At 35.2% G+C, this 13,158-nt stretch overlaps 3 protein-coding genes and 1 long non-coding RNA gene across 4 annotated transcripts; 2 read left to right on the top strand and 2 right to left on the bottom strand.

The window, feature by feature from the left end:
• Nucleotides 1–545: 545 nt before the first annotated feature.
• Nucleotides 546–7,221, top strand: LOC137811093 (subtilisin-like protease SBT3.9). Its single transcript, XM_068612684.1, has 11 exons — nt 546–794; nt 891–988; nt 1,233–1,330; nt 2,006–2,161; nt 2,245–2,356; nt 2,975–3,518; nt 4,265–4,362; nt 4,454–4,693; nt 5,285–5,399; nt 5,489–5,714; nt 6,467–7,221. The coding sequence occupies exons 1-11, from the start codon at nt 705–707 to the stop codon at nt 7,033–7,035; spliced, it is 2,346 nt and encodes a 781-aa protein (XP_068468785.1). The 5' UTR covers nt 546–704; the 3' UTR covers nt 7,036–7,221.
• A 450-nt stretch (nt 7,222–7,671) lies between these two features.
• LOC137811112 (protein EXPORTIN 1A-like) lies at nt 7,672–8,371 on the bottom strand. The gene is made up of 4 exons (XM_068612707.1): nt 8,314–8,371; nt 8,097–8,162; nt 7,898–7,996; nt 7,672–7,774 (listed from the first exon to the last, which is right to left on the bottom strand). Exons 1-4 carry the CDS (start codon nt 8,338–8,340, stop codon nt 7,682–7,684), a joined length of 285 nt encoding a protein of 94 aa, XP_068468808.1. The 5' UTR covers nt 8,341–8,371; the 3' UTR covers nt 7,672–7,681.
• Nucleotides 8,372–8,781: 410 nt separating this feature from the next.
• Nucleotides 8,782–11,727, top strand: LOC137811104 (type III polyketide synthase B-like). Its single transcript, XM_068612694.1, has 3 exons — nt 8,782–8,919; nt 9,634–9,862; nt 10,601–11,727. Exons 2-3 carry the CDS (start codon nt 9,679–9,681, stop codon nt 11,593–11,595), a joined length of 1,179 nt encoding a protein of 392 aa, XP_068468795.1. The 5' UTR covers nt 8,782–8,919; nt 9,634–9,678; the 3' UTR covers nt 11,596–11,727.
• Nucleotides 10,516–12,131, bottom strand: LOC137811117 (uncharacterized). The gene is made up of 2 exons (XR_011081036.1): nt 12,027–12,131; nt 10,516–11,898 (listed from the first exon to the last, which is right to left on the bottom strand). It is a non-coding gene; the product is annotated as an uncharacterized lncRNA (long non-coding RNA).
• Nucleotides 12,132–13,158: the final 1,027 nt, after the last annotated feature.

The raw sequence follows: 13,158 nt of genomic DNA, 5'->3' as shown, positions 1-13,158 counted from the left end.
CCAATAACTATAACCTAAACTTTTCCAGCTCCTGAAAGATGACAAGTAGTCATAAACTGTTGCAGTAGTTACTATGAATACCATCAACTTTGAAGACACTATCAATCATTAATAAATCATAAAATTTCTGTTAATAACTTATTTTTTTGACAAAATTTTAAGATTTTTGGATGGAAATAACCTCTAGGATTAATATATATGCAGAGTCTTTGTGGTTGTGAATTTTTTATCCAAGAATAAAGTAAAATTCCTTTCAAATATTGAGACTGATACCTGTTCTTTCTGAGCCAGAAAAGTGTTCTGTTCCCTGGTTGGAATCACATTATGCATATTATAAACAATAAATAATAGAAGGAGTTGACATCACCATCAATTATTCCGATATTAGTCAATGCAACAGGACATGGTTGGAAAGAGAAAGTGGCAATCTAGAAGAAAGATCATTTTCATGGTCCTCAATCCCCGTTTCTATCTCACTTTATCCCTTAATAGGTACAAAGATTCCAAGATCAATGATGGAGCCAAAAGCTGAGACTGAGCCCACCATAGAGTAAATGCTGGCAGTGGTGGTGGAGCAGGTACTTAGTGGGTGTGTTTCTTTGACATCTATGTACACTGTTACATATACTATCCAAAATCTACTAAGCCAAACCATCACTCAAACAGTGCTGTTTTCATAATCTCATTCTTGCTTTCACTCCATCATGGCTCTTGCTTGGAACTTAGTCATTACTTTTGTAATTCTTGTTCTGCAACAACAAGCTTGTGTCCTTGTCACCTTTGCCTCAAGCAATGTATGTAAACTATGCTTCTTCTTTTTTCTACCAACCACATTTTTATTTTCCCTTAGTTGCATCCTACTTATTTGATTCTCTTTCTGGTTTTTGCAGGTCCATATTGTGTATATGGGCAACAACAGAATAAAGCAGAGTGAGCAACAGTTGGTTGAAGACTCCCACCTTGACATACTATCAAGAATTCTCGGAAGGTTAATTGCCCTTTAATTCATTGCTGTTGTTTTTCTGTGAAATTGTTTCTGTTCCTCTGAAGTTTCAATTTGAGTTTGGAAATGTGGTGTGTGAGGGAAACCATGAGGTTATCTACCCTGCCTATTTTGATGCACATAACATGTTTGAAATTTTCAACATGAGAAACCTACTTTGCATATTGTTATGAAACTTCCTTTAAAAACTAAAATTCAGAATCTGATATCTTCCTTTTTATTTTAACAGCAAAGACGCTGCTAGGAAGTCCATTCTGTATAGCTATAAGCATGGCTTTTCTGGATTCGCTGCAGTTTTAAGTCAGCCCCAAGCTAGGCTCATTGCAGGTAATTTCAAGCTGAGTCTATATCCACAGTAGGGGATATGTGAAAGCATTGCAAAATACTTTCTGTGCAAATGAATAAATAGGATCAAAATGAAGGTGAACATTTTGAAGATTGATATTGTTTGACCATTATTATCCTTTAAAAAAGACTTTATTAGAAGAAATGTGAACCTTTGTACTTCCTCAATAAAAAGTGAAAGTGGTCCCCAGATTCGTGACACACAGTACCAACCTAAGCTAGCAACAGTCACGGACTATTCCATGATCCATCATGCACGATTTTTTTAGATCCTAGTGAAATTAAGGAAATCATGCAGAAAGATAGCTGATTTCAAATTATGAAATAATTCTGACAGATACAAAAACTACAATCTCTCTAGTTAGCATAATGTCAAAATGATGGTTGTAAAATAATATACGTTGGGAAGTAATATACAGAAGTTGTGGCTCTGAGTCAAATTGATTGCACTTGCATATGATGATGAGTGATTGCAGTAGAAATTTGGGTATTATGGGATGTTCAACTCTTGTGGAAATAGTATGAGATGTTTGGTGGAGTATTTAAATGTTCTGTTTTCCTAGAATGAGAACTCTATCATATCTCAATCAAAGCTCTCCCAAATAAGTACTAATAAATTAATAATTTTCACTCCTTTTCTGTATTATTTACATGCAGATTTCCCAGGGGTTGTCCGTGTAATTCCAAATAAAATTCTCAGTCTTCACACAACAAGAAGTTGGGACTTCTTGAACGTAAAGCAAGAAATGATAACCAGTGCTCTTTCTAGGGGTCAATCTGGAAGAGGCACCATCATCGGCATCATGGACACTGGTTAGTATGGAATTGCTTCACGCTGTGCATGTTAACATCATAAAATGAGATTGTGATTATATAATTGGCTCTTTACTCTTCAGGTATTTGGCCAGAGTCTGAGAGCTTTAGAGATGAACACATGGGCAATCCTCCTCTTCACTGGCGTGGTGTATGCCAAGGAGGAGAAAATTTCAACCGCTCCACTTGCAATAGGTTCATTCAGAATTTATTTCTAGCCATTCAATTTCCTTTTTAAATGTTCCAAGTTACAACCACTATTGAACTTAGGCACTCGATGAGCTCCAAAACTCAACACTTCCTAATTCACTAATGTGTTTTTGTTGTGGCTGATAGTAGGATGTCTTTAATTTGTTAAGGAATTGTTAAGACACTACAAGAAACTCATTAAATAGAAATTAATTTTAGAGACAAAAAATAATTAGTTGTTAGGATTAAATTAGAGATCATTTTAGAGATTAAAATTTTTTTGATTTCTAAATTAGTTTCTATTAGTGTTAAATAGTTTCTAAATTGATATTTAATTAGCTATTAAAGTTTTTGCTACTAAATTTAGAATCTAAATAATTGGTAGTTAAAACATTGGTAGCTAATTAGATACCAATTTATAAACTATTTAACAATAATAGAAACCAATTTAGAAATCAAAAATTTTTTTAGTCTCTAAAATGGTCTCTACTTTAATCAATATAGCAACTAATTATGTTTTGTCTCTAAAATTGAGAGGTCCAGTAAATTTACATTTATGTTTTCTACTTTGAACACTCTGGGGGAAAATGTAACCTTAAATGGTATCCTTTCATATGATGGCAGGAAAATTATTGGTGCACGTTGGTATATTAAAGGATATGAAGCTGAAATTGGTAAACTAAATACAAGTGATGGGGTGGAGTACTTGTCTCCTCGAGATGCATCAGGCCATGGCACTCACACATCATCTACTGCAGCTGGTGTTGCAGTGGAAAATGCAAGCTTTATGGGACTAGCTAAAGGGTTGGCAAGAGGTGGTGCTCCATCAGCTTGGTTGGCTGTCTACAAAATTTGTTGGTCTACTGGGGGATGCAGCTCAGCAGATATTCTTGCAGCTTTTGATGATGCAATATTTGATGGGGTAGACATTCTTTCAGCATCTCTTGGCTCAGATCCTCCACTTCCTACTTATGTTGAGGATGCACTGGCCATTGGTTCTTTTCATGCTGTTGCTAAAGGAATTTCTGTGGTATGTTCTGGTGGCAATTCTGGTCCATATTCCCAAACTGTCATAAACACTGCACCTTGGGTTATTACCGTTGCTGCTAGTACCATAGACAGAGAATTTCCATCAAGGATTATCCTCGGAAACAATCAAACTCTACAGGTACTTCATCTTTCTTGTTGTGATGTTTCACCACAAAATTCTTCAAACATTTAATAAATGAAAAGCGATTATTTTTTTTATTCCAACGAGGCCCAGGAAGTTATTTATTGATTGAGATGAGCCTAGCTTAGGATTTCAGATAACAGTAATGAATCTTCATCTCCTTACGAATATAAGATTGGCATGTCAAGTATGAAGCAACAATACATTATACATCCATTTCCATATGTCTGCAGGTCCTTTGTTCAACTAAGCCTCCATTTTTGGTCCTAATAAGTTTGTAAGCCTTAGTTACTTGACTCACTTTAGTGATGGAGTTTATAGAAATTTCATTTTAGTCTCCGACTTTGTAAAATATTTTAAAATATCATTGGCTTAATTCCTTTCCTCCACTATACTTTAACTTAAGTATAATTAAGAAATTAAAGTGTAGGTTTGTTACCTTATTAAGATTCTGCAAGTAAAGTTTGTTAGACTGAAGAATGCTCTTTTGAACAAGCATCTACTCTTAGATTAAACCTGAATATCATTCTCAGGTGATTTAATTTGTAGGTAGATTCAAAACACTGGCCAAAATAATTGCAATTAAAAGTGAATTTGTAAAGCCCAAAAGGGGTATTTTATAGATGCAAATCTAAACCTTAAACTGAGCAAATAGACACAAAATGTATGTTAATAATTTGCATCCTTGCTAGATTAACCGTTAGCAGTGCAGACACAGTACTATATTTTATTTCCTCATATAGGGTCAGAGTTTATATACAGGAAAAGACTTGAGCAAGTTTTATCCAATAGTTTTTGGAGAAGACATAGCAGCTTCGGATGCTGATGAAGAAAGCGCAAGGTAAATTTCCTTGTTCGTATTTGCTCGATATCTGCGTGAAACTGTCGTGACTGTGACTGAAAGTAGTGCATATCTGTTGTTTTTTGTTCAGGGGCTGCAATTCAGGGAGTCTGAATGCCACCTTAGCAAAAGGTAAAGCAATTCTGTGTTTCCAGTCTCGGTCACAGAGGTCGGCCACAGTAGCTATAAGAACAGTTACGGAAGCTGGGGGCTCTGGTCTCATATTTGCTCAGTTTCCTACAAAAGATGTTGATACATCATGGAGTAAACCCTGTGTCCAAGTTGATTTTATCACGGGAACAACTATTCTATCATACATAGAAGCAACTAGGTGAGTACTCTGTAAGTGCAACATGACAACATCTAGTGATTCGCCTAGAACAGTGTATACAGTAAAGGGAGAATAACTCTCACTTTATGAACTAGCTTTTAGAAATTTGAATTAGATTTTCACTCGAATTTTTATGTAGTATCAGAGTCATGGTTGTTGAGTCTATTGGGTCGGTAACCTGCACATATATCTTTCATGGTAGAAAATGCAGCTAGCTAGTTTCATCTATCTCTCAGAATTAAAAAGAAAATGCAACAAGAGTATTTGGTTTGAGAAAGCATAATATTATTGATTACTGAAAAGTCTTATTATTACATGATAACAACATGGTTTTTCCATGGTATTATGCTCCTATCACATTTGGAATTTTACTTCAATAATTTACTCAGTAAATAACTTTACTAAATCATAGTGTATATACCCAGATGAAACTCCAGATCTAACGAGAAAATAACACTGACACTATGGTACTAAATGCAAGTAATAGTAGTTGCAAGGTGACATTCCATGTTGGGTTTCTTTATGTTTTTGCATACTAATAGCAAATTAATTACGTACGAATACCTTGTAATGAATGCATGTATATTGTAGAGATCCTGTAATAAAGTTTGGCAAAACAAAAACAGTTGTTGGCCAACAGATATCACCGGAAGTGGCATTCTTCTCTTCGCGAGGACCAAGTTCTTTGTCTCCTTCAGTATTGAAGGTTCTGATCATTCCTCCTGAATGTCATAAATAGCTATTTTTTATCTTAACAAAAGGCAAAGCTTTACATTTATGTTGAATGTGGTGCAGCCTGACATTGCTGCTCCTGGGGTTAATATTCTTGCGGCCTGGTCACCTGCTTCTTCTGAGCGTTTGGTATCTGATGCAAAATCAGAAAAGTTGCAGCCCCTTACCTTCAACATTGAGTCAGGAACTTCCATGTCATGCCCTCACATTTCTGGTATTGTTGCACTTATAAAAACTGTCCATCCAACTTGGAGCCCTGCTGCAATTAAATCTGCCCTTGTCACAACAGGTAAAATGTTCTTGCTCATTTCACAACTGGTTAAAATTAAAGAGAACATTTTAGAATCAGTTTTTTCAACTGCTTCTAGTGCTGTTTTCTGGTCATAAAAGTTTTACCTGGAAAATCCTTACCAAATTAAAACATGACTTTTAATTAGAATAACACTAAAAGTATCTATAGAGTTGCTATGTCACTCAAAAATCAGCAAACTTCTTAAATTTAGCCGGGTACCATAGAATTTATCTTATATTTACGGGGTTTTTTCTGGATTAAATGTTATTATGACTTAAGTATGTAGGAAACTATCTTGTAAAATCTTAAGAGATAAAACAATTTTAGTATGTTCTTTTTTGACAGCATATTAGTATGTTTCTTAAGTCTCATATATGTAGGAAACACATTTAGTTAAGCTTAAAAGATAAAACAATACATAACTAATCTATATTATTGAAAAAAGTAGATTTAATCATTCATTCTAAATGTATAGCTAAAATACATTTTTCTTACGCTTCTCATCTCTCACTTTATACACATCCATGTACAGATATGTATATACACATACACAGAGGGTGAGAGAGGAGCAGATAAATTAAGAGAGTCTGAGAGGAATGATATCAATTACATAAATCAAATGACTTGAAACAAACCTAAAAGATCAAGAATAACTCCTTAGTTTTTTTTTACTCTCTCACTAGATTGTCTCATCTCACACTTCAATATCATACTGTCGAAGGCCCTAATTTTCTGTGCTTTTTCTGAAGCTTCTCTGAAAAATGAATACCATGAGTATATTTGGGCTGAGGGAGCACCTCATAAACAAGCTGACCCATTTGACTACGGAGGTGGACATGTTGATCCTAACAAAGTGACAGATCCTGGTCTGGTATATGACATGAAAAACTCAGACTACATTCATTTCCTTTGTTCTATGGACTACAACGACACTGCCATAAGCTTTTTGACAGGAGTTCCTACCAAATGCCATAAATCACACAAGTACCTCTTAAACATGAACCTCCCTTCTATTATTATTCCTGAGCTGAAGCAACCCCTCACAGTTTCAAGAACAGTCACTAATGTTGGCCCAATTAAATCTGTCTACACTGCTCGTGTTGAAGCTCCAATTGGCGTATCTGTCACAGTTGTGCCACCAACCTTGACATTTAGTCCTAAACGAAAGAAAATGAAATTTAAGGTAACGTTTTCTTCGAAGCTACGAATTCAAGGCAGATTCTCATTTGGCTACCTCTTCTGGGAAGATGGATCACATGAAGTCAGAATGCCATTAGCAGTTCGCTCTGTAGTACAAGAATTTTGTGCACAAACTTAATACCACAATCGCTACCATTGTCACAAAATGGTAACAATCATGTGCCATTGTGTTTCTTGTGGTGAATAGAATCATGTAGTACTAATGATGGCTCACTTGCCTAGAACCATAGCCAATATTCAGATTCTATGTCACAATTTATAACCATCGGTAATGATATATTGACAACTCATATTTTTTATACAACCGCATTACAACATCTAATATTATTATTTTAATATTTTAATATTATTTAATTACAAATTTATCATTTATTATATATATTTATTTTTAAACTCATTACATCAAGAGTTGTATACAACTTCAAGATTCTCAAAGCATCATTTTCCTTTCAACACTGTATTTTTTTCTATTAGAGGTACACAAGTATTACTTTAATTTCATTGCATTACAATTTATTAAATTAAGTTATTCGTATAAAAACATTTCAATGAATATTTGATATTATGTCTAGAATTTATTTTTTTTTCATTTTTTTCATCATTCCAGGATACCTTTCAAGAGAGTTTTGGAAAGTAATTTTCTGAGATAGTTTAATTCTAGAATATACCGTTTTGAGAATTGTATATAAATGTGTATTTCAATTCTTTAAATTTTACATTTATTTTCTTTGTAATATGTTTTTATTTAGCAGAATGAAAATTATTTAGCGGAAGACCTGATTTTGGAGCTCCATCAACCGCTGAAAATATTCATTTTTCTTCTGCACATTAGACTCAGCCTCAATCATGTGATGAACCTACAAAACAAGAATATTACTTAAATATGTGCAAACACAAGTATATAAATAGAGCATATGGGAAAAAAACATGTATATATATTTAACCAATGAACTTGAGATTATAGATTTCTAAAGGCATACAGATTTATGGAAAGAATGTATTTGATGGGGTTCAAGATCCATAATGCTGTTGGGAAGGCCATTCAGAATCTCACACACAAACGGTTCATTTTCCCCAACCTGAAATACCAATCATTGAGGCAGTTAGATTATGTACTCAAGTTATATGCAAGATTGTAATAAAATGGCTACATATTTAGGAAGGAAAAAATTTGCAGACCTGCGTGATCACAAATTCACGCTTGCACTTCTGAACTATTTTCAGAAATGTATCACAAGCCATATCCTGAAACAAAGACCCACCACAAACAAAATAAACATAGTAAAGAGGTGTTAGCTTAGATTAAGATTATATTCCACCAACCCATGATTTGTATGATAAGGAATAATATGCTAGCAAAAGTAGAGACAGAAAGCTTCAAAGTAGGAAAAATAACCTGAACTCCAAGATGGGTCTCATGCATAAACTCAAACAACTTATGTACAACCTTCCAGTCAGGGAAACATCACACCCCAACATTGCTCCCACTGACCTCATTAGTCCCTCTTTGAATAATTCAGCCATTTATTGCCATATTAAATGTGTGTAATTAATTGTATGTGTTCATGACATAGTCATTACTTGGAATGACGGCACTAACATCTAGAGTAGTAATCTCGCATTTTTCCCAGTGATTGCCAATCAAAAAGTGTCTCCAATTAACTGAATATCACAAACAATACTATACATAACCAATCTATTAAAACACTATTCTGAGGATAAAAACTGAGACAGTTTTTTAATGTATAGATATGAATATTCAACAGACTTTTAGCAGAATTAAGGTGTCACCTTATAACCTTGTACCGAACATGCACATCATTGTCCTTCAAGGTTTCACTAAGGATGTTCCCATTTCCATCTTCAACTATGAGAACTTCTTCAGGTTTTGGCATTCGACAGATCATGAGCATTCTCAACTTTGACATGGGACCAGCATACAGCTGTCGGCGCGGAAGAAGCTGAGAACGGTCTCCATCAACCATACCAGGGAGCATTGCTGGTACCTACTTATTCCATTCATGAAAATACACCAGTAACATTTATATGCATAGTATACTGCCACTGTGTTTGCAAAGAAGATAGAAGCACAGAAGTCATAGAGATAAAAAATATATGAATAATTATGTTGATTAATATATATACATATATGAATGAAACATGATTCATACATTTTTAACCCAACATAATATTTTTACATTTCAAGACCTACATGTGCAACTATTTAGTCATAAGCACATTTTTCAGTATGAATGTTATATACCAACTCAAATTTTGCTAAAAAAGTTTTTTTACTGAAGAAAAAGATAATTGTTAATCTTTGATTTTAAGGATCAATGTGGCAGCATTAGAGAGAGATGGATGGTTAGATAGCAAATCCATATTGTTCAGTATTGTTGCTGGGGATTTTTCTTATCTCAAGTGTTATGTTGACCACCTTAATCATGGTAGTTGAAGTGACTTAAGATGGTTCATGGTTCATGGTTGGTGCCATTTGTGTGGTTGATCTAACTTCAACTGAAAAACAAATCCTCAACATCTTCCCATCAACTAATGCAATATGATCTCCATGAACAACTTGCCTCCTAACTAACCCACATTTTATACATATAACAAAAGTTGTGTGCATCAAGTAATACTATTATAAACTTGTCACGCCACAAAGTCATAGACATGCTTGGAAGATTATATATACAACTGGTTCTGCTTTCTCTAGGTAGAGGAAATTACATGCATCTGATATCACTACCTAAGAAGAAATATGGGAGAAGAAGGTATTTGGAAAGGTGTTACAAAGAAAGGGGTCAACCCTGGGAAGGCTACCATATTAGCTCTTGGCAAGGCTTTCCCTCCACAGCTTGTCATGCAAGAGTATTTAGTTGATGGATATTTCAGGAGCACAAACTGTGACAATCCTGAGCTTAAGCAGAAGCTCACTAGACTTTGTAAGTACACACACAAGCTTTCACCAATTTACCCTTTTCTATGTATACATAGGGATATTGTTATTCATGTCAGGTGATTTGTGTACTCTTTATTTCCACCACCTTTTACTCTTCAAACAGTTGGAAACCTGAAATCATGTTTGAATACAACAATGTGTGGAAACCTGAAATCATGTTTGAATACAACAATGTGTGGAAACCTGAAATCATGTTTGAATACAACAAACAATGGCTTTACCCAAACTTGTTATGAATGTTTGGATCAAAAGTTGCAAATGTACTTGGATGTTTTGTGTACTTCTGTTTCTGTTTGCTGACAAAGATCTTGTTTAGTTGTTGGACTGTTGTGTCTTGTTTTGAGAATGTGATTCCTTTGAAGGTTAATGTAATTGTATTTGTTGTGCTCTTGTATCTTGATCTCATATGTTAATATATTCGATGTGTTATAATGTCTGCTGGATCCTCAGCTGGTTGGGTGCTTGGAAGCTTGATTTGAGATTTTTTACAAGGATTGAGACACTCCTATAATACCTCATTTTATTTTATTTATTCTTTTTTGATAAAAAAGAGAGTTAAAATGTATGTTTAAAACAAACCCTGATGTTGCTTTCGTTTGGAAGTTGATTTGAAGCCACGTGCAAAATTACTAAACAGAAACCAAACCAAACTGATTTTAATAAAATAAACCTCAAGGCAGGTCAATGAGACACTGACTTTGGCTTGATGTGGTATAAACAGGCAAAACAACCACAGTGAAAACAAGGTACGTGGTTATGTCAGAGGAAATACTGATAAAGTATCCAGAGCTTGTGACTGAAGGCACCCCCACAGTGAAGCAGAGGCTAGAGATATGCAACGAGGCAGTGACAGAAATGGCCATTGAGGCTGCACTAGGTTGCATTAAGAACTGGGGTGGATCATTATCAGACATAACACATTTGGTTTATGTGTCATCTAGTGAAGCAAGACTACCTGGTGGTGATCTTTACCTAGCGAAAGGACTAGGACTGAGCCCTGATACCCAACGAATCATGCTCTATTTCGCTGGTTGTTCAGGAGGTGTGGCTGGCCTACGTGTTGCAAAGGACATAGCTGAGAACAACCCTGGAAGTCGGGTGTTGCTTGCTACCTCAGAAACTACAATTATTGGGTTCAAGCCACCAAGTGCAGATAGACCCTATGATCTTGTCGGGGTGGCACTCTTTGGGGATGGTGCTGGTGCCATGATAATTGGGTCAGACCCAATATTGGAGTATGAGAAGCCTCTCTTTGAGCTTCACACTGCAGTTCAGGAGTTTTTGCCACACACTGAGAAGAAAATTGATGGGAGGCTGACAGAAGAGGGGATAAGCTTCAAGCTAGCAAGGGAACTTCCTCAGATAATTGAAGACAATGTTGAAGGATTCTGTGAGAAATTAATGAGTGTTGTTGGGTTCCAGAATAAGGAGTACAACAAGGTGTTTTGGGCTGTGCATCCAGGGGGGCCTGCCATCTTGAATCGCATTGAGAAGAGACTTGATTTGTTACCCGAGAAGCTAAGTGCAAGTAGAAGGGCTCTCATGGATTATGGCAATGCTAGCAGCAACACCATTGTGTATGTGCTGGAGTATATGATAGAGGAGGCTCTCAAGACTAGAAAAGATGGTAGAGGAGATTCTGAATGGGGCTTGATACTTGCATTTGGACCCGGAATTACATTTGAGGGAATTCTTGCAAGGAACTTGTGTGCTTGAAGTCTCATGCTTATTGATATTATTATCACAGGTGTGGTTATGTGAGACATGACTCGATCGAAAGCAAATTCAACACTTTAAAAGCAGAAAATCCAATAAAAGAAGTATTATGGTGACTCCCTACAATGCTCATACCATGAATCAGATACTTATCAGAACACCTTTACTTTATATAACTCCAAGAGATTGAAATATTAGGATGGTACAAGTTTACACTCCACCAAAGAACCAAACAAGTGAGCCAACACAAAATGTACTCTAACAAGGGTAACCGACCATAGAACAAGCTGTCCCCCGAAAACACTGCAATTAAATAAAAATAATGAGGTCAAATATACAAGAGAAGTGCTGGAGTGATGTTGAGAAACTCTGAGCAGAAGCATTAAACGAATGCCAGGGAGAAAAAGAACTACATTAGAAACTAAACCAACCTTTTGACATAATAGTAACAGAAAAGGTCTGGACATCTTCAGAGATAAGAACCATTGATGGCCATAAACCATACCCCAAGGCTACCAACAAATGCCCTCTAACACCTGTGAAAATAACAGTAAGTTTCGTAGGAGACCAAGAGTTAGAAAATTCAGTAAGATATACCATTAAAGCAGCAAAATCTAGTATTTGTTTACTATCACATTGGATTTAACTTAATTGAGAAAGTCAGAACATGTCAATTAAAATGGAAAATTAAATACAGGTAGAACACATGTCCTGTTAAAATTCTGGTAGAGGAAAGACGTCTTGGTTAATAATACTATTTAAAATGAAAGAGGAACTAAAACTTATAAAGGAATGCTCACATTTCAGACCTTTCAACAAGGTAGACAATCGAAAATATGGAAAAATATGGGATAAAACATACTTGATGAACAATGGTTTGTGAGACTGATAATTTAAACAGAATAATCAGTCGAAATGACAGAACAGAACAACTATTTTTACCTGAACTTGTTGACATACAGCCTTTCTGCTCGAAATGAAGCATTATTGCTAGAAAGCTAGCAAAAAAAGTCAATAATGAGATAAATAATGCAGACAAGCTTGGTGTCCATAAAAAATCTAAGAAAAACTGAAATGGTCCAATCTCTGATTTCTTTAAATGTGGTTCGTACCTGTACAATGACATCAGAGATGAAATTTTTCATTTCATCTCTCTGCTCAACAGGTAATGCATTCCATCTATACTTAATTATACCTTCTAGAACCTGAATGTACAAGAATAAAAGAATTTTTAAACAAAAAAAAAAACATCTTTAATAACATTACCAAGAAATAGAAAACTTGTTCAACACCTTACAAATCTTGCTTTCCAAGTCATTGCTCAAATAGAGTTTAAACCAGTAATAAGTCTAAAGACTGTTTTTGCCATAAGCCTCTTGACCACTAGAGTCTAAAGACAGCAATTTTTCCTACATGCACTCAAATCATACATAACTACAAGTAAAACACCTTAGTGAAAATGTTTTTAACCAATCATCCTCTCAAATGCAACATCCAACTAATATTATCAACCTAGAACAAAGATAAATATATCCCTGCCTCAAATTTGGTATGCCAAAAACA

Source organism: Phaseolus vulgaris, chromosome 11 (genome assembly GCF_000499845.2).
Source record: "Phaseolus vulgaris cultivar G19833 chromosome 11, P. vulgaris v2.0, whole genome shotgun sequence".
Taxonomy (NCBI): domain Eukaryota; kingdom Viridiplantae; phylum Streptophyta; class Magnoliopsida; order Fabales; family Fabaceae; genus Phaseolus; species Phaseolus vulgaris.
The sequence above is the reverse complement of the archived record's forward strand: the minus strand, read 5'-3'. Positions and strand labels throughout refer to the sequence as shown.